General features: G+C 31.4%; 1 protein-coding gene across 5 annotated transcripts in view; it reads left to right on the forward strand.

Moving 5' to 3' along the window:
• The first annotated feature begins 329 nt into the window (after positions 1-329).
• The window catches only part of LOC132744691 (rhotekin-like), a 43,506-nt gene continuing 21,159 nt past the window's right edge, over positions 330-22,676 (forward strand). The window contains exons 1-3 of one of the 5 annotated variants that reach the window (XM_060733452.1): positions 330-509; positions 5,944-6,195; positions 6,935-6,946. In XM_060733452.1, coding sequence (XP_060589435.1) covers positions 345-509; positions 5,944-6,195; positions 6,935-6,946 — 429 coding nt within the window. In that variant the 5' untranslated portion in view covers positions 330-344. Of the gene's footprint in view, positions 510-4,623; positions 4,657-5,943; positions 6,196-6,934; positions 6,947-9,236; positions 10,733-19,277; positions 19,502-22,676 lie in introns of those variants that run through there. The other 4 variants (XM_060733454.1, XM_060733453.1, XM_060733456.1 and 1 more) reach the window with 4 other exon arrangements.

Below are 22,676 nucleotides of genomic sequence, written 5' to 3' on the forward strand. Positions count from 1 at the left end.
AAAAGCAATATCCTGTTTTCTCGAAAATAGCTTATTTTCAGTATGCATGAAATATTTCCTAATAATAATAATTTTAGCCTCGGGTTATTTATCTTAAAAATTACCTATTATTATTGTCTAATTAGCTTATCAAATTCATGTTTATCTACATACATCTGTGTAATTAGTTACGTGATAAGAAGAAACGTAGACAAATACATGCTAAGTTGTCAAAGATTTTCTTTGTTGATCAATTTCCTTATCAGCCGAATAAGCGCGATGCAGTGATGCGGAACTAATTACCACTTACCTGCGCCATTCTCAATCCGCCAGGAGGCGTTCTTCAAAGTTTACAAATTTTCAAAATGGACGCGACGAATAGGAAACGGAAGCGGGATTTTCAAGACGTTGATGAGGCAAAAGATTTAGATGACAGTTTTGGAGTTGAGAATTGTGGATTATCAGCTGTTCTTTCATCACGAAAGCGAAGAAAGTCCCTCGGCACATCTGAACTCAAAGCATTACGAAAGGTAATTTTCAAATTTGACAGGTAATTAATTTTGACAGGTGCACGATGATGGTCATCAGTTTTCGCGATATGATGTTGTAGTATGTATGTTTTTGAAAAGCCATATGGCTTATGACAGATTTAACACCCAAATTTTTGTTTTAATTTGAAAGCTGATATAATATGCTGTGATTAACTATCCATCAGACAAAATTTTGACAAAACCTTTTAGTTTTAGGTCAGACAGGCTACTGTATAATTTGATTTTCCAATAGATTTACATTTTGAGCAATGGTCCCTTAAATAAATCTTAATATTGACTTTTCCGCTTTTCATGCTATAGATGTGAAATTTACAGGAAAATGAAATGCCTGTTTTGTAATTTTGTAGGTCTTCATTTACAGACTATTCACAAATTCGAAAACCTAGCTAAACGCCGTTTTCCGGTACTTTCTGTACACAGCTCTGGGGAATTCACCTAATGGAGTGTAATAACTAACTCTATGTTTGAGGCCTGTTTTTTAAAATTAAATTGAAATAAAACAGTTATTTCTTTATAAGAAAATAATTAAATATCATTGTATGAATAATTCCATACAAAAAAAATAAAGTAAATACACAAGTTTACGCAGAAAATAACCTTATTTATTATGGAAGATTCCACTACGTCTGTTTTAATTCTATTGATTTTCATTATAAACAATTTATTTTCTGAAAAATTTGCAAAAGATATTAAAGGAATGTTGATAATTTTCAAATACATCAATTTTTTTCACCTTAAACGGTAAAATAATGATAGAAAACTAGAAATATCATGTAACTGTGTTATGTACTTCATTTGGTGTAATACCCCAGAGCTTAATCCGTAACGCACCGGAAAACGGTGTTCAGCTAGGTTTTCGAAAAAGGTCAATTGGCTAACTAAATGGGCTCTGTGCAGAAATTTTGGTAGATTGCAGATTCTTATAGGGTGTATAAAAGAACCGAAACAAAATATATTCAACTTAGTGCAATTACAGGTTTACTCCTTCTGAATTTAAGAGGAGTTAACCAGTTATTGCACTAAGGTGATGAATTATGATTATCATAGATAATTTATTTAAATGTTATAGACCTGTTTGTTGCTTATATGAGTATGACTTACTTAGTGTTGCAATACTTTGCTTGCATTTTTGGTCATACTATTATTTATGTATATTATATTTCTAACAATATTTCTAACATGTTTGAACCCACAGTAAAAGTATTAATATTGCTATGCTTCTTTGTTTTTAGTCCTTTCCTTTCTTGACTTTAGTTAGGTCTTTGTCAGAATTGCATAATTTGCTTTCTTCTGGTGGAAAGTATATTACATGCTCTAAAATCATTATGAATTTAAATGTTATAAAACTCTATGTTTGCCCTTGTTAAGAAGGAAATTTTTCTGAGACATAATGTGCCTTTAAAAACACAATTTCATCCAATCACCTGATGGTCCATTGACCCCTGTGCGTTTCCCCCTTAGTGTAGCCCCCATGTTTACGTGATTAAACATATTCATTTCAATTTGCATTTGTAAACGCTTGCATTATTTCTGACCATTTAACCTAAATGCCAATGTTTACTTCTCAGAATAGCTTACTCATTATAATTACCTGTAATATTGAAATTAATCAGTTTCAAACACTAAGTTTTAGTAAAAAGATTTGAGAATGAAAGAGTTATCAGATCTTATCATAATTTTGGCTAATGATATTTCCTATTTAAATCGTAGCTTTTGTTTCTTTGATAGCCATAGAAAAATCAAAACGGACAGTGCAGTGCTTAATAAATTAGAGAATATAACTTTTCTTTGATCTTTTAAAAGAGAAAATCTGGGGAAAAAAATAGAAAATTTCACTCAACTCTATCTGGTTAGCCCTGTGACGTATTTTTAATTGTATTAAATAGAAATTAGAATAGAATAGATAGTTAATAATTTAAATTGGCAACTTAAATTTAAGATATAGTATAACACTGTTTAAACAGTTTGGTATCCTTTTTTTTATTAGCATTAATCATGTAAATGTTTACAAATGATTGTAAATATCACCTGTGTGTGTGTTAGTAGTCCCAACGAATTGTACTAAAAAGTGGAGATATTGTGATTTTTTAAGTGTAAGAAATATCTCCCCTATTGAAGTGAGATTTTGACACAGAACAAAAATATCTCCACATCTAGCTGCAGATGTCAACATATTTTGAACGACTATCAGTTAAGCTGATAAGTACTTGTAGTACAGCTGCTACTTATAATATTTAAGTGTTAATTGGTGATAAGTAACACTTTTTACAATGACACTTTATAGAATGCACTAGTTCATTGCTAATTATTTAGCAAACATATTCCATTCATTTCACCTTGTTTTGATAGGCTTAATTTTTATAATCTTAAAAGATCCTGTATGTTGTTATTAAGGTTGTAACAACACTAATATAATTATTCTTCTAAAACAATTTCCAAACCTCCAAGAATGTGTTAAAATTAATATGTACTGCAAATGTTTATATGTATTGTATCATATTATGTAATCATTAAAATATATGCATTCATTTCTTATTGAAAAATTTGGCTTAGACTTTATCAAAAATAAATTTCTAATTACCTCCCTTTATTTACATGAAATGTAAATTCGATAATATCTTTAAAAATAATGCTTTTTTGAACTCACAATATTCATAAATCTTTATTTGAACATAATATTTATGATGTAAAACCAGAGAATAATTGAGTTTCAGGATCTTTAAATTAATTTGTCAACTTTTGATTAATTTATTGTCAATTACAATAGGTATGATACAATGTCAAATTCCCGCTACTATGACAATAGATATACATTGTTACAGATTTTGAGGAAAAATATATTGTATCATTTGTCTGTTTCAAATTTGATCCAACAAAAATGTTCATGCTTAAGAGCATTGGAGTGTAAATCAAGCGCAGAATGGTTAATCTAATGATGGATTTCACTCTCAGGACGATAGTTAGAACAGTTCCTTGTGTGAAATTATGTACTTGAAGGTCTTAAAGCATACCACAGGAAAAATCACTGAGCTGAACTGTGTCTAGCAGCTGGAATTCAAAGGTCACTTCATGATTTGCTGAAATTATGTTGAATGAATCTGTTGAGGTTAGTTATACCTGAAAACTTGCATTTACTTCTTGACAGCAACCCAAATCATTGTGTTTTAATTAATAAGTCAATTTTGGAAAAATGTCTTTGAGTCATTTACAAAATTGGCATTGCCAAATTTCAAATTTTCTTCACTGTAACAGATTATCATTGTACACCTACAATTGTATTTTTAAATTCACTTGTCTTCATGGCCATAAATAAGGACACTGACTAAGATCTATAACTTGTGCATGGATTTTCATTGAGTTATCTCCCTTTATGAACTTGAAAATCATCTTCATGACCTTTGTAATACCTACATAGTATCAAGTACTGGGAATTGTCAGAATTTATATCTTTTAAATATCATGGAAAGCTTGTTGCATTTTGAATTAATATAAATTTGATACATGTATTTGCTTAAAGTTTGAAAATTTGTAATCATTGTTCCAAAAGATCACATTTTTTAATAATTTCAATCTAATTAATTAACCGTAACCTATCTATCTATTCAAGAACATAAACAAGGTTTATCAAGAACATAAACAAGATTTATCAAGAAAATAAACAAGGTTTATTATTCTCTCAAGTAGCATTTACCCTGTAGCAATTTGTTAATGATGGCAAGGTGAAATACAAAAATTGATGGTGATGATTATCTCTATGATTCAGTCAAATAAGAAATCAGGATTTATTTATTACATTTAAATTCATTACAAAAGAATAATAAAGATAACCAGGTACAGGTCGTGACTGACCACACCTTGTAAATACTTGTGTGCTTGATAAAAAATGAAGGCTACCAAGTTGATCATTAAAATTTCAAACTTCATTAATTCATACCCCCTAGGGCTTTATTTGTATTTTCTGACAAGGTGTCTGTGTTACTTCCTCTCTTATAGTAACAAAGTGACCAGTCCCCTTTTTAAAAGTATTTTCAAATTTTAAATTTTCTCAATCTAACATTGCTGGTAAAAAAGTTCAATTTTTTATTTCTGTGATTTTAATAGAAGAAAAATGGATGTTAACTTCCAGGTATTGCATTGTTATACATGTATATTGGTACCATAAAATGTTTGCATCGTTTGCTTAAATTATTCATTAATACAGTTTCTAATACTTTAAGATATTTTTCATTGATTGACTGAGTGACTGGTAATTTTTTTACATGTGTATGAAACATTTAAAAATATTATTTACCCTGTTAAATATACATAGAATTCTTAAGATTCTTCATTGATTTGTACAAAATCTGATTGTTCATGTGTTGTAAAAAAATGACTTTCCTTAAGTTTATAGTAAATGTAATCTTATTAAAAAAGATACTTCAACATTGCAAATTATTAAATAATTGAATTATATTTTATTCAAGTTATGCTTCTTTTCTTTAAGCATAATTTCAAGTTTACAGCAACAATTTGTCAATAAGTTCTGTGCTGTTCTGTTCTGCGATCATATTTAATGCTCCAAAATTGCATTTAAGCTGTTCAAATATTATTCTTGGCAGGCTGTGAAATTTCATACAAAAATAATTATTTCCATTGAACAACATTGCTTTCATTGTGTTAAATGTAAGGCATTAATTTCTAAATAAAAGCACAGAGAACCTTAATTGTTACATCCTTTCTTTTTCACACTACACCATCACATGGTGTCCCTTTCACACATGTGTTCCTGATATTTACACCCCATGTTTACACACTCAATGGTCAGTTACACTTGTGTCATTAATTATAATTGAATGGGTTTCCTTGCTGGCATACATTTATAATTTTACACCAATATGAATGGTATTATCTCAAAGACAAATGTTACCAAAGTAGGCAAGTTTTAAGATTTTGCTCTTCAGTTAAGGAATACAATTCATACTGTAATAATGTGGTTGTTTAGTTGTGCTTCTCTCCCTGTAAAGGTAAATAATATAATTTTCAACATGTTGGCTAAAGTATGTCAGGAGATAGGGTTTTGTCTGATAAAATTGATGTATTGTAAAAGAAATGAATAAAATAGGAAAAGAAAAAAACATGCCACTCATGGTCCATGATGGAAAATAAAACAACATGAAAGAAAACACAACTGGTATCTTACTGATATTTAACAAGAATGAAGTTTTTGGTATTTCAAAAGTTGTGAAAAGGATTTGACAAAAAGCTGCTATACACATAGGAAAATAATTGGCTAGAAACTTATTGTCATGCAAAGAGTTTGCAAATTGAATTATGTTTTTTTTTATTCAGATACAAAATGAGAATATTTTTATCAGAAGCTTATTTGATTATACTGAGTTTTTTAAATATAAAAAGTAAATTATTTTTTATTCAGGAAAAACTAAACCAGAGCACAATGAAGACGCTGGGAAACAACGAGACTGTGCGGTCCAAGAATGAGTTCAGTAAAAATACGTTACGACGGACGCTTCGACGGAGAGTTAGCATGACAGTGATGAGACAGAAAATGAAGAAATTACAAGATTACTCGCTTCCATGTCAGACTGATAACTTCCGGTTCCTGCGTGCTATAAATGATTACTGCAACAGTCCAGTGCTAAGTCTACGTAAAGGACTGTCAAAGAAGGTACGGTTGCATGCAAATAAAATTTGAATTTCAAAAAGATTATTGTAACAAAAGCTATATTGTAAACAAAAATGTTTCCATGATTGTGTTTTTGAGGAAACTTCCCAGTGTTAAAAACACAGTACATTCAGAGTATTCATTAAGATGTGACTTGAGGTCAAAATAACTGTTTCAAAGCTTAGAAAAAACTCTTAGTTGTATGTGGATGGTTTCATATTCAAAATGGACCGTGTCAGAAAATGTTGACAACCCTGACATTTAATTATTAAGAGTCACCCCTTTGAAAACTTATATAAAAATAAGGTGATATGCTTTTTGTTTCCATCCATGCTAATATTTATTTGTCTTTACAATGTTAAATAAAATACTGTATTTTACCATTGGAAGTTAGATGTTCAGTTATGTGCAAAGTTGTCCATTAACTTTACAGATATTATTGCTAAATGCTGCAATTTGATGACATTTACTTATCTGTTAAATACATAATGTGACATTTACTTGATTACCTTGTATCGATGTTACCATTGTTTAATATCTAATTATATCATCTTGATGGCCACTTAGGTAATAAATAGCTCTTGGTGCAAGTTTTATGAAGGAATGTTAATTATTGGTGTTTTACTGTTGAGAAAAAAAACAACATGTCATTATTTTTTGTGTGTATTTTTTGTGAAATAGGAGTAGGATATAAGTGGAATAACATAATATTATTTTATTTATATTCAAAATGCCTGTGCAGGTGTTAGCTATTGTAAGTATTATAAATGAAGTTTTTTATTAAAAAATAAATTTCTGCTTGATAAAGATACTTTTGATTTTGGGAGGATAAAGAAAATGAAATTAGCCGCGTCACAACAAAACCAACATAGTGGGTTTGCGACCAGCATGGATCCAGACCAGCCTGCACATTCGCGCAGTCTGATCAGGATCCATGCTGTTCGCTATCAGTTTCTCTACTTGTAATAGGGTTGGAAAGCGAGCAGCATGGATCCTGATCAGACTGCGCGGATGCGCAGGCTGGTCTGGATCCATGCTGGTCGCAAACGCATTATGTTGGTTTTGTCATGACGCGGCTCAAATGCTTTTTTTGCGCATGCAATATACATGTACACACAGACTTGTTGCTTTTTAGCTAGATTTGAAACAGAAGCAGTTATGGCCATGTGTATAATGAAATCCAATATACTATATAGCTTCTGCTTGTGTTATAAAATACATGATTTATTTTCTGTTCTTTCTGGGATATCATGTATCTTTGTTAAAATTAATATATCATTAGCTGGCAGAGTCTTGATAGCACCTGTTTCAATTATAGTATTAGACCAATTATCTGTCACAAATGAGTATTCCTCTACTTATTTTTCTATAACTGAAGTCTTATGCCTAATAAAGAAGCTACTTAAAGTTTAAGACACAGTTTATTTTTCAGATAATAAAATTAAATTGTTAAAATGGTAAAGAGTCTGACTCCATAAGGACATAAAAACTATGACACAGAAATTTAAAGTTTAATAATGAACTCTTTACAGGCAATAAGGCCAATGTTCTTGATGTCAAATGACAGCTATTTTGATTTATTTTTTTTCAGCATTATTTAGCTGTAATACCTAGGCTTATTGTGTAGCAGGGCTTTCATTATTTGATAGCTTGGTAAAACACCTTGATGCAATATCAGGCATGTTATGGGTCACCTGTTTACTTACAGTTATTTCTTCCACATTTCTCTATCTTGTACTTTTTTATTTGTCTGCTTTTATTTTAAGATATGACCCAGCTTCTTAGGAACATACAGACTATATCATAGCTGGTATTACCCTGTTGTACCCTTACTTCCCTAAATATCTTTAATGAACTTGCCCATCTTTCAATCTGGACAAAACAATTTCTTTTTTGGGAAATTTTCATTTGGTATGTTATGACTGAATAGCAAATAATGCCGACCATGATCAGACTGGATGGCCTTTCTGGTTAATCTTGGTTTGCACTTTTTACATAGGTATTCTGTTGAAGGGTTAATTAAAGAGACACTTTATTCAACCAGTTTAAATAAAGAAAGTGTTTAGTTGGTATACGATTTTGTTTTGTGGTAATCATTAAATATTCATAAAATCAATTAGAACAGAATAATGTGCAGTTTAAAAATCGTCTTGTGTCCATAAATAAAAATTTTGTAAAATCAATATTTCACAAAATTAGCCATTGAATAAGATAATTGGACTTTGTGGTGTATTATTAAATATAGTGACATGTGTTTGCTAGGGGCTGCATTAAATGATATAAATTTCAAGCTGTCAAATCCAAGAGTGAATGCCATTTTTACATGCGAAAACAATTGTTTCATCAAGGGACTAAATGTTAAAAGCACTTGAGAAAGATGATACATGGTTAAATACGAGTACAGGAGCATGATGATAGTGTTTTGTAGAATTGATTTTTGCTAGAACAGAGTTTTATAGCAGAATACATACAGGCTGCCATGAATGGAACCATTCTTGGCTATAGTTCATTGATTTTCCCCCTCTTCTATCAAGCTTACAACAGATGTGTGTGTGTAATTTAAAAAGAAATCAAGGGGCCTGTTGCCCATTTGTTAATGTGTGCCCTTAAGGGGATTTTCTTGACAAGGATGTAAGCGATGGTGAAAATATTCAATATATTGTATGGAATATATCTATGATAGGATATTGGTTTTTTTTCTTTGAGAAGATATAAGTATGGCTGAAAAGTAATTTTATGTTCATATTTAAAAGACAAAAGCATGTCAGATATTTTTCAAATGAAAAAGTTTGAGGTCTATGTGTGCAGAATTTTCACTAGAGAGGAATCAGTAATAGATATCATCACAGATGTAATTAGAGTTGCATGACATGTGATTATATATAATCATAACACTTCGGGATTTGTTTTAATCATTTTTAACTTTATCATGCCTGCAACAGAAAGGAAAATCTTACATCAGACATTTGGCTCTCAGAAATAATCAGACTCAGAGAGAGATTAAAATCCCAGGATGTATATGATGCGTGGCTTTTGTAATGGCTGATTCATAAAAGTAATTGGCAGTGATCACGACATTGAGCTCACGAGTGTATAAGGATGTTTTTGCACATGTGAGAAAAACGGTTGTACAGGATTGTATACGGTTGTACATGATATTTGTAAGGGAGTTAACATGACATTGCCGAAGTATGCAAATTTATGTACAAAGCATGTAAAATGCATTTTTGGCGATAGCATGCTGTATAGCCAATGTGTTTTAATGTATGTACATGTATTGACGGCTAGTGTCACGAACTTGATCAAATAATACAATATGCGAATGTAACTAATGTTTTAAAGTAATCTGATTAAAGTTGCACAAATACATGAAAATAAATGATAATTGGATACAAATAAAGGAAAGTTGGATTACTCATCTGACATGTTTTTGTTTTGTAACAATTCAGGAATTTACAGTTTACTAATTGGAGATTGAGATATTTAACTGCTGTGTTTAACATTTTTCATTCATAAACGCTTACAACAGCTGACTGGGGTCATGTTCTTGGAAGCAACAGTATATTTTATTTGAGAAAGTTTCATGCTTTGCCACATGCACGCACATGTGCTGAAACTTTGTTTTTTCCCTGGTTTGCTGGTAATCTGTAAGGCAAAGATATCAAGGGAGAAAAGGGGATTTATTTCAAGTGTATTTTTTGTGTTTCACATGGAAACGTAAAATAATTATGCCAAGTTTAAAATGAAAAAGTAGTCTATTTATGCTGAAGTTTGGAATTACAAATTTTGATTGTGGAAATCTTAAGTATAAGAATATACATAAATGATTAAGTCCAAATAATTCAGACAGTTTGTGAGTGTTAACTGAATATTAAAATCATAAGTGATCACAGAAGCATGCATACATGTGAATGAGTTGAAGTGACAGACTGTCCTTAAAAACAAAGAAAGAATAAAAAACTGTACATTTTGTACTTTGTAAGCAAGAAATTTATTGTAAACAAAGGTCAATTTTACGTTTGGAGGAGAGAGAAAAAAAACTTAATTGGCTCTTATGTTTTTGTCGGTTTGTTAAGAGTTGGATGAAGTAGTGTCGGTTTTATGTTTAATGAGTCAATTACAGTGTTCTATATTTAATATAAAATTTCCCAAATTGATTATGAATTAAGCTTTTGTGAAGCTACATTGTATTCATATGGGAATTTTGTCGAAAAGGAATTTTGCAACCGATATTTATGAATATTTTATAAGAAACTATATGTACATTACAATTGACAAACAGGATATGCACTTTAGCACGAAGGAGAATGGGTGGAAAATAAAATTCTTGCGATGATGATAATGTTTACTCAGTTACATTTGGGATAGTTCTGAAAGACTCTACTGTTTATTAAGTCTGGAGATAATTTGAAATTAACGATTTTACCATATTGTTGGTGCAGTAGTTTTGACAACACAGTTTTGTTGAAAACTTTCTTGAAACAAGGCTTTCAGTATGGCACATCTTGATAGGGAACCACCAGATAAAAATAAATCAGAGGTGAGTGGAATTGGATGTTTGTTAACCCGTAACTTGCTGAATTTCTTTGATGGACTTGTCCAGTTTTCTGTTTGGGAGAATCTACTATCAGTTTGAGGGATAAGGAAAGATTAAAATTTTAAATTACCCAAACAGAACATTCTGGTCAGATTTCACTGCAAGCTGTCCTCACTCTATACTGGTGGGGAAGTCTGATCATTTGGTTTCAGCACGTTGAAGGTTATACTTATATGTATATATCATTTTTTTTTTTTTCAGATCAAAGAAAATTTGGATTATGTATTGTCATATTTTTTGTGTCTGTGCATGCTAGGCTGTTTTAACTCATGTGACAAATCGTTCTACTTCTTACTGCCACTAAGAAACTGTTTAACATCCATCATCATATGTAGATACATGTATGTAAATAATAGGGAATCTGACAATCATGCTCATTTTAAGTACAGTGCTCCAAGTTTATATACAAGGGAGAAAACTCAGATAGGCATATGCTAAGTTAATGAGAAAATATTGGATTATCTCTGAACAAAGAAAGAGCATGGTACTTGTTTCTTTCTTTCTTATTCTTTAATAAAAGAATTAATTCGGAAACTTGACATAAAGTTACAATGGTAAAAACTAGATATATTTCTGTATATCTTAGTACAGTAAATTAACATTTTTTACTATCTTTTCAAATTTTTCAATATTTCTTTTTTTTTATGAACAACAAACCTTGTTATTAGATTATTTCCCTGTTGGGTTTAAGCTGTAATGAAAGAGAACTGATATAAAGTTGAGATATGCCAGAGAGTTAGTCTATTATATAATATGGAGATACTTTCATGTTACTGAGTTCTGTCTGCCCCACCTTGTTGTTCTGGCATCAAAACTCCAGGGAGGGTTTTAAAATCAGTAAGATAATATAATATCAGATAAACGTTTTAATCATATCCCACTTGTTTTTCAAAATCCTGGTTATTTACAAGTTTGAACTTAACGCACAGTCACAAACATTTCAGTCCAAATATTTGAAATTTTCACAGGTGGTAATTCATTCAGTATTGAAAATCAACAATAGATTATATGGTCATTAGGTGCATGTAAGACTGCCCTTCCAGCATATTTCGTGTCTTTGTATTACATACTGGCGTATTTTTCATATTGTATTTCAAGATGAACATGATTTCCATCATTGTATATCTGTCACACATTTGGTAGCTTTGTCTGTCCGTATTGTCAGGGCAAACTAGAATCTTACTGTCAAATGAAGGGGTCATAGGTCAATGGTTTTGTTTAAATGGGTACAAAATACAACATAATAGAGTCATTAGTTTGTTAATGGGGCGGAGTGAATGAGTAATAGGTGTTTTAATTACAAGGTGGATTTTGCTAATTAATGTGAAATAAGATAAATTAATTTCTTGGATTGCTGGGATATAAATGAATGTTTACACCTGTATTAATGTAATTGCTGAATATGAACATGTGAGAAACATTCGTGTTAATGTGAAATAAGAACAGTTTCAAACTTTTCTCAGACATCCGGATATGTTAGAGAGTGTTTTCTCTTAAGAACTATCCTTCATACATTTTAATGATCAGTGGAAAATTATCATGTTTCTGTGGCAAGTGCATATGTTGTTTGTGGGTAGCAATGTGTGTGTGTGATAATTTGTCCAAATTGATTCAATTACCAGGAGTGTTTCTGCTGCTGAAGTTTTGGATAAGATACTTTTGTTGTTGGGATAGGATAATATGAAAATATGAAAACAGGTTTTTAGCTCGACTATTCGTAGAATAATCGAGCTAATGCAGTCACCCATTTGTCGGCGTCGGCGTCGGCGTCGGCGTCCCTGTGGTTAAGTTTTTGTATGTAAGCTGGTATCTCCATAACTACTGAAGGGAATGGATTGAAACTTCACACACTTGTTCTCTTTGATTATCTAAGATGATTGGCACAAGTCCCATAACTCTGATTTGCTTTTTTACATAATAATGCCCCTTTTTCAACTTAGAAATTCTTGGTTAAGTTTTTGTATGTAAGCTGGTGTCTCCATAACTACTGAAGGGAATGGATTGAAACTTCACACACTTGTTCTCTGTGATTATCTAAGATGATTGGCACAAGTCCCATAACTCTGATTTGCTTTTTTACATAATTATGCCCCTTTTTCGACTTAGAAATTCTTGGTTAAGTTTTTGTATGTAAGCTGGTATCTCCATAACTACTGAAGGGAATGGATTGAAACTTCACACACTTGTTCTCTTTGATTATCTAAGATGATTGGCACAAGTCCCATAACTCTGATTTGCTTTTTTACATAATAATAGCCCTTTTTTGACTTAGAAATTCTTGGTTAAGTTTTTGTATGTAAGCTGGTATCTCCATAACTACTGAAGGGAATGGATTGAAACTTCACACACTTGTTCTCTGTGATTATCTTAGATGATTGGCACAAGTCCAATAACTCTAATTTGCTTTTTTACATAATTATGCCCCTTTTTCGACGCAGAAATTCTTGGTTAAGTTTTTGTGTGTAAGCTGCTATCTCCATAACTACTGAAGGGAATGGATTGAAACTTCACACACTTGTTCTCTCTGATTATCTTAGATGATTGGCACAAGTCCCATAACTCTTATTTGCTTTTTTACATAATTATGCCCCTTGTTCGACTTCGAAATTCTTGGTTAAGTTTTTGCGTGTAAGCTGGTATCTCCATAACTACTGAAGGGAATGGATTGAAACTTCACACACTTGGTCTCTGTGATTATCTAAGATGATTGGCACAAGTCCCATAACTCTGATTTGCTTTTTTGCATAATTATGCCCCTTTTTTATCTTAGAAATTCTTGGTTAAGTTTTTGCGTGTAAGCTGGTATCTCCATAACTACTGAAGGGAATGGATTGAAACTTCACACACTTGGTCTCTGTGATTATTTAAGATGATTGGCACAAGTCCCATAACTCTGATTTACTTTTTCGCATAATTATTCCCCTTTTTCGATTCATAAATTTGTGGTTAAGTTTTTGTGTGTAAGCTGGTATCTCCATAACTACTGAAGGGAATGGATTGAAACTTCACACACTTGTTCTCTGTGATTGTATTGAAACTTGAAGGGTTTGTACCTTTTCGTACAATTTTATGTATTCATATAGGTAAGCATATTTATACTCAATGAAACACCCGTGTGACAAATTTTAGAATAGTCGAGCGTTACTGTCCTCCGACAGTTCTTGTTCTGGGATTTTTTTCTTAATTTGATTTTGAAAAATGTATCTGCTATGTCTGCAACGTTGAAGTAGTTCATTTTTAAAAGAAAGAAGAAAAAAAATGTTAAAAAAACCAAAACCATTTGGGTATTTTAAACTACCTTATTTTAATGTTTAGTTTATACAGAATCTGTTTTAGTTCAATTGTATAGGAAGCTGTTGGCTTATAGACACACAACTTTGGAACCAACTTGTTTTAAGCAATGAGTGCTGGCCACTAAAGGGGTTTGAAGCCACATCTAGTCAGCAACCCTATTCTGATGTGCTACACTTCAGTGTTACGAATGGATCATTAATAACCATTTATTAAGTTAAGTCCAAGTACATTTGTTTCATGGGAACATGCCTGATTTAATTATTTTGGTATTTTTTAAAAGAAACATATTTTGGCATTTATTTCGCACCATTTTCACTTTACTAATCTTTTTGAAATTTGAATGACCCTTGTATTGACTTTTCTTAGGTTGGTACCTTTGGTCAAATTTACCTATTACATTGGTCTCATGTAGCTGATTTGATAAAAATTACTGATTGCACTATCAACAACACCTTTCTGATGAAACTGAAAGAACAATTTTGCACATTGGTGAAGATGAAAAAGATTTTAATATTTAAACTTCAATCAAAGAGATTTTATCTCAAAGTTTTAAGATTATCATAATAAATTGAAAATATTTACACTGATAACACTTGATTATTCCAGTACCGAAAACATGTGTAAGGTAGAAATTGAAATTTGATGAAAAACAGTAATTATAACAGCAGCTGGTTACTGCAATAAATCAAGCACAGCCCGAGCATGGTTACACTGCTGCTGCTGAGTTAATCAAGCGGGGCCAGGCTCTCTTATTGATTGCCCTATTTGAGAAGGAAAATATGTAATGCTGGGATATTTGTGAACACAAAGACACCATGTGTGAATGTTTATGAAAAATGAAATTTGTGATGTTATATGTGCATTATTGATCACGATGATATAAATATTAATGAGGATTGTAAAATTCGAAAGCGTGGTAACGAAATTACACGTGATATAATATTCGGATGAAATGGATCGTAAAGTTTAACCATGGCAGATTATAATCATACATATAGAATATCTTTTCAAGAAGTTTGACGCGTTGGATATTTAAAGATATTTGTACCAAATAATTTCAGAAATTTGAGTACTCGCAAATTGTGAACCTTGTTGTTATTTTCTTTATTTTATATTGAGAAGTTAATGTTAATGACAATAATAACTCATTACATATAGATAATTCCAGTACAGGTAGCTTATTGATTATTGTAAGTTGATTGATTGAAGATACTAATTGATGTATAAGTAGATTTATTCCCTCAGTAAGTACTAAAGTAAATTAGTCTGGTAGTCTAATTGAATTGTTACTTGACTGGTTGACACTGGCTGATGTTGATATCTTTCTCTGGTAGAATATAGTTTTCCTTAGAATTGTTTTCTTGTTATACAGTACTTTATATACTATTGCTGCTATAGTGTTATTATTTTGTAAGCTTTCAAACTCAGCATGCTAACTGCATTGTTAACTTGCATTTGCAGTTTAGTTTAAAGTCAGGCCAGTGAACATCTTGAAGCATTCTGACCCCGAGACACTTTACTTTTGGCTCGGCTGAACATTGGAATACTGAAATATAACAGTGAAATAGTTCATAAAACTTAAAGGCAGGAGATGTACTCTAAGTTATATTTAGCAGTATATCACTGTAATTAAATATGATCATGTTTTCAGGTGGAGTTTACCAAGTTAAATTTAATAAATTATGTTGTAATACAGTCATATTGATAAATGACTTGGGTTTACACACAGACAGTTTTACTATCAGTGTTACTTAAATTTACTTAAAATTTAGTCACCGGTTATGAAATTGTTAGTCTCGACAGTTTTTATCAGTTTTGCGATCAAATTTGAGTCATATTTTGATACGAAGACAGGTTTTCCAGTATGAGATGAAAACATGTCTGATAAAGATCATATTTTTTGAGTTTTGACCACCTACTGAACACTGGTGATTATAATGCCTCCAGATAAAACACTGATAAAATGTTCAATTAAGTGACAGCACTTAACATTAGGTTGTTGGATTTTACTTCACTGGATAATGTAGAGATAGTGTTTGAAATGAATTTTTTTTTTGATTAACTGATATTATAAAATTTTAAGTCAATGATAATCAATGTATTTCTAAGTGAAGGATTAAAGTGTTTTTCTGGTTGCATTTTTTTATAAAGCTTGCTAAAGACTGCATGTACGATGTTGAAAATCATGAGGAATATCAATTTTTGTGAAAGGCATATTTATAATATTAACTGAATAAATGAAATATTTAGCAAAAATATGGGAAGTATTAAAAAAATTTTTATGAAAGTGTAAATTATTCTTCTATTGCTTTGATTTTTTTTGGTTAAATTTTGTTTCATCTGTCTTGTATATTTTTTAAAGATGCTAAGATAATAAAAAATTCATGGGGTAAATGGTAAAATAAACAAAATTTCTGCTACTCCCAACTGTTTACGTAAATTTTTTCACACTTTTTTTTACTTGATGTAAAAATTTTTTTAATTTGGAAAACATTTTAAAATTCTTTTACATTTTCAGACAGTTTAAAGGGTAAACCATTTTTATATATGTTTAAATAATATCAAAACCGTGTATACTTATATGTTATTTTAAGCGAAAATGATAAAAAACCTAACAGAAACAGCTGATGTGTTTTAATTATGTTAACAAAACCAGGACACTGTACTTCGGCTCAATGATCATCAGTGTGTCTGGTTTTAATTTTTCATGCATATGAAATTTTGAATGTTGAATAAGCTGTTTTGAATGAAAGTAGCTGGGAGCTGATGGATTAGTCATATAAAAACATTGAAAGAAAAACTCTTGTCAGCCGTTTATCATCCTGTAAGAGGATTTGAATATTTGCCAATCAATCAGGTTTCCCTCCAGTGTCAGTGATAGCTTGATTTTTGCTATTTTTTCGATGCATTGGAACTACATTTTGTCTAATGTTTCTTCACCTGTGATGTAGTAGAAAGTTCTTTTCTTAGGTGTTATTTCAGGAATTTGAGCAAACTCTGTGGAGAAAAATAAATGTGTTAAAATAAACTTAAAAAGTTACTTTTTATTGAAAATGAAATTTCTGACATTATTTTAAAATGTAGATACTAAGTAATTGTGACAAAATAAAGTTTGTTTTCTTTGTGTGCTTACATTTAAAAGTTTTAAATTTTTGGTTGTCATTTATTTCTTTTGGTTTTTTTAAAGGGATTAAATGATTTTTCTTGTGTAAAACAAAAAATTTAAATTTTTGTTTTTAAAGGGAATAGAAAATTTGAAAATTCAAATTTGGGTTTTAGATTTTAAGGGGCATTGGGGTTTTCTTTGAGAGAGGGGCGCTGCCCAGTGTTTTTGAATAGAATTTATTATACTCATTGCTGCACATTATCGATTAGAGGATTAAGGAGTAATACTTGGTAATAACAAGGTCTCAATGTTTCAATACAGTGATGTGTTTTCTTTCTTGCAATTTTAGCATCTTTGGCTTTGTTTGGGGTTTTGTAGTCGGATATCAAGGTCAAGGCTGAATATGGGGCATCTTGGGTAAAATAAAACTAGGTCTCAAGGTCAAATCAAAGAAAAACCTCGTTAACAGTCCAGATCAGTTACAATTTTGATTTGATATTCATCAGACTGATATTATCAGACTTTGTCCAAATATGTGTCTTAATGATATACAGGTCAAGTTTGAATATAGGTCAAATATAGGTTCCCTCTTTGGGGAAATTTCAAAAATTGGTAAGTTGGGGAGGGTGGATTTAATTGTTTTTTGTTCCCTTGACAGTTGGGGGGAACAGTTGGGATTTAGCTCCCCCTTGCACCAGATTAAACAGTCATAAAAATGGTGAAATTTTTAATGGATGTTCATATAAATAAAAATTGTCCTTTTCTAGTTCAAAGGGATTTAGATATCAAAATATTGAAATGAAGCAGTATAACAGAATAGGGATTGTCAGATTGCATGATGGTGAAGGCCGGCCTGGGTGAATCTGAACTGGTGGCATGATGCAATATTGACAATATAAATGAATATAAATTTAACAATATTGCCACTAGGGTTGTTAGAGTTAATTGAATTGAGGTCTTAAATTTATCTTTGATAAGATCATCAGATCTATAGTGGATTGACCTTACAGCTCATAAAATCTGTAGTTCACAAAGGAACAAAGCTTTCAGTTTTGGGCATTGTGGGGACATTTAAAAGTTTATTGCCTTTAAAAATAAAAATATATTTTTAAATTCATAATGATTTGGGTGAAAAAATTTTATTTAAAAACCCAAATTTTTTAATGTGTTAACAACTGTGAAAAAAAGGTGAAAATTTTTCAAGTATATTGGGGATAATTTATTTTAAAATGCAAATTAAAACCCCTTTTCTTGCTAAAAAGTTTGGACCAAAAGTTTTTTTTGCCTTTTTAAAAATGGGATAAGAAGGTACTGATCAACCAGCCCGTCAGCTTATTGGTTTTGTTTGTCCAAGCTTTTTTCTCTTATAATTGGAACGAGGCCTTAGTCTTTTGGTTTGGGAAAAATTGTCACTAAAATTTGGGAAGTAAAAACGTTGGTTAAGTTCTGATTTTTGGGAAAACTGTATGATTATAAAAAGAATTTCTATTTGGACTAGAGGCCATTTATTTGCCTCTGTTATATAAGGTGAAAAATCACTGAATATATACTGTTGGTAGCTGAATATTTGTATTTTGAATCTGAAATTCCCTATAACTTTAGATGGACTGTTCAAAATTCAAAACTGGGCAAATTCATTACTCACATTTAACTTGTAGCAGAAGTGTTGGCATATCTTCAGGTCTGCACTGGTTGCATGGGTACTGTAGAATCAGTTGCTGCTACCATGCTTAGGGTTCAGGGATTTCAATAATCAAAATGAAATAGCAAAATTAATGGAGCAGCAAGAATAACCAGTCTTCGTATCAAACATTTCACATTATAATGATACTGGTGCTATAATTCAAGTCATTATTGCTTCTCAAATTGATGCCAAATTGTATATATCAACATGCCCTTGAAACGTTGTTAGATTTAAACTTTACGAAAATGCATTACTGTGATATTAAATTTGTTTCAATAAGGAAACTTATCTAACATTTGAATTATTCATATCTTCCCTTCATGAAACAAGGTCATTTTAGAATCATTGTAAAGTGTTGGGTGTTTTTTTGAAAGCTTGTGAATAAATTGAGGATTGAGGATTATTTGAATCGTGTCACACACCTATGGCAGTGGTAGGAGCTCTAATCTCTTATAATCTACGAGTGAAAGGCAACTTTAATATTAAAGATTTAAGTGTTTTTATGGATTATGTGACCGGATTTCAAAACGTCAGTTGTGTATAATATCATCTGCTATATTTAAATATCGGAGATATCAAAACTTCAATGTTAAAACAGTGTGTGAATTTATTCATGGATTTCAATTAGGTATTTGCGTTTTATTGATCATGGGTCAACATTTTACTTTTGTGGTTTTAATTAGATACGTTTTGATACGGGCTGTGGTAAAAATGTTTTTTCTTTTTTCTGTTCAGTTTAAAGCTTTCAGTAGAGTATATAATGAAATGTACAAAATTGGAGTTTAAGAGGTAGATTTATTTTCCAGTACATTAAACAAGATAAAATAATATGAAAATAGTGAAGGTTGCAACTAACAATTGTACTTGTTTATTTTTCGTTTCAAGGTGTGTTGGTTGTAAAGGTGCGAATGTGTGACCAGTTTTGCGAATGAAATGAATAACAAATGCCCGAGGGTCAACAACGGTCACTTAAACTGTCATTATACTGAATTAAAATGGCCAAAAAAAAATTCTTTGAAACCTTCTGGTCTGACCTCCTCCTACAACTTTTCTTCTTACAAGTGTGTTGATTATAGAAGTATGTAAATGGTAATTAAGAAGATTAGGGTAGCTTAAGTTAATTGGCAATTCTGAAAGTAGATTAAGGTAGGTTAAAAAATTGGCAATATCTGTGTCTATTTCCATTGTTATACAATCAATCTTTTATTGATTGATCACAAAAATGATAAAATAAAAATTGAACGTAATTTTTAATCCTTTTAATCACATACCTAAACAAAGTGTTAATTTGTTTAAATATTGTGTCATGGGAACTTTACTGTCTAAATTGAATTAATGAATAATAGATGACTAAAGATGAAAGGACGGTCTTGTATTTACCAATGATTTACCTGGATAACACAGGCTCGGACAAAGTGTGGAAATATAGATAACGCACTTAACAATCGGTTAAATAGTATCGTCAAACATTTTCATTTCACTGTCGTTATAGTCGAGAGGTTACGTTATCTTCACTTTCACTGTGTACATGAGAGGTAGGATATATCGTAGGATATTGCTAACCGTGTGTGTCAAACCATACAATTTCAACTTTTTCGATATCATTCATGAATGAAATCAAAGAACTTTCTGTATATATGTAGAAAAATCATGAAGCAAGGATAAAATGAAGTCATGTTTGGTTTAATTTAACAGTGACAGATTCAGAACAAGGATTTATTTGTAGTGAGATGGTATACTAGTGTTAGAAATATATTATTCATATGGAAATTATATATGGAAATTATTTAATATTGCTGAAATTGGGGTAATTTTCGTGCTTAAAATAAGATTAGCAATAGTGATTGTGGTATTTAGAGGCTGGAACTGAGATTGAATTTTTCAGGCCGGCATAGCTTTTCTGTAACTCATCTGTCTGATTGCAGGAATAGTGTAGGTTGCTGTATGCATTTTTAGCTCGACTATTCGATAAGAATAAGTAGAGCTATTGCAGTCACCCGAGCGTCGGCGTCGGCGTCAGCGTAACCACTTATGTTAAAGTTTTTGTAATAGTTCAAATATTTTCAAAGTCCAATGACATTATGGCTTTGAAACTTTGCACACTTGTTCACCATCATGACCCCAACCTGTAGACAGGAGGAGGTAACTCTATCAAGCATTTTGACAGAATTATGCCCCTTTTTCGACTTAGAATTTACGTTAAAGTTTTTGTAATAGTTCAAATATTTTCAAAGTCCATTGACATATGGCTTTGAAACTTTGCACACTTGTTCACCATCATGACCCCAACCTGTAGACAGGAGGAGGTAACTGTATCAAGCATTTTGACAGAATTATGCCCCTTTTTCGACTTAGAATTTATGTTAAAGTTTTGTAATAGTTCAAATATTTTCAAAGTCCATTGACATATGGCTTTGAAACTTTGCACACTTGTTCACCATCATGACCCCAACCTGTAGACAGGAGGAGGTAACTCTATCAAGCATTTTGACAGAATTATGCCCCTTTTTTCGACTTAGAATTTACGTTAAAGTTTTTGTAATAGTTCAAATATTTTCAAAGTCCATTGACATATGGCTTTGAAACTTTGCACACTTGTTCACCATCATGACCCCAACCTGTAGACAGGAGGAGGTAACTCTATCAAGCATTTTGACAGAATTATGCCCCTTTTTCGACTTAGAATTTACGTTAAAGTTTTTGTAATAGTTCAAATATTTTCAAAGTCCATTGACATATGGCTTTGAAACTTTGCACACTTGTTCACCATCATGACCCCAACCTGTAGACAGGAGGAGGTAACTCTATCAAGCATTTTTACAGAATTATGCCCCTTTTTCGACTTAGAATTTACGTTAAAAGTTTTTGTAATAGTTCAAATATTTTCAAAGTCCATTGACATATGGCTTTGAAACTTTGCACACTTGTTCAACATCATGACCCCAACCTGTAGACAGCAGGAGGTAACTCTATTAAGCATTTTGACAGAATTATGCCCCTTTTTCGACTTAGAATTTACGTTAAAGTTTTTGTAATAGTTCAAATATTTTCAAAGTCCATTACCATATGGCTTTGAAACTTTGCATACTTGTTCAACATCATGACCCCAACCTGTAAACAGGAGGAGGTAACTCTATCAGGCATTTTGACAGAATTATGCCCCTTTTTCGACTTAGAATTTACGTTAAAGTTTTTGTAATAGTTCAAATATTTTCAAAGTCCATTGACATATGGCTTTGAAACTTTGCACACTTGTTCACCATCATGACCCCAACCTATAAACAGGAGGAGGTAACTGTATCAGGCATTTTTTTTACTATCAAGCACTAAGAATAGTCGAGCGTTGCTGTCCTACCGACAGCTCTTGTTTTCATGTTTTGTACAATTAAAGTATTGTATAATATAGGCAGATTATAATTCTTGCAATTTCCCTTGTACTGACTTTTTAAACAGTACAATTTCTACAATATTACAAGTGTGGAAATAAAAGAAAGGAGAACAGAAGCAGTGTAGTTAATAAAGGTTCTTTGTCAGTTTTTGCAGTTATGTCAAAGAGACCTTTGAATTATATAGTGATATAGCCTCAGTAGTTGTTGTTTTTATCCAGCCTGTTTCATTATCAATTAAGAATAGTTAGTGTATAGCTTTGTCTAAGTCATTCTTGTTGTCTAATCAACATTCCTGGTAGTAGAATAAATGTACTACTGTTTGGCTAATTGGCATTGAAAGATTTGAGGTGGTTAGTTGTATAGCCAGAGAAATGTAACAGGTTGTTTATGTCCTCAATTTTGTGACTGAGATGG

This window comes from Ruditapes philippinarum, unplaced genomic scaffold, assembly GCF_026571515.1.
Source record: "Ruditapes philippinarum isolate M1 unplaced genomic scaffold, ASM2657151v2 ctg308_1_1_1_1, whole genome shotgun sequence".
Taxonomy (NCBI): domain Eukaryota; kingdom Metazoa; phylum Mollusca; class Bivalvia; order Venerida; family Veneridae; genus Ruditapes; species Ruditapes philippinarum.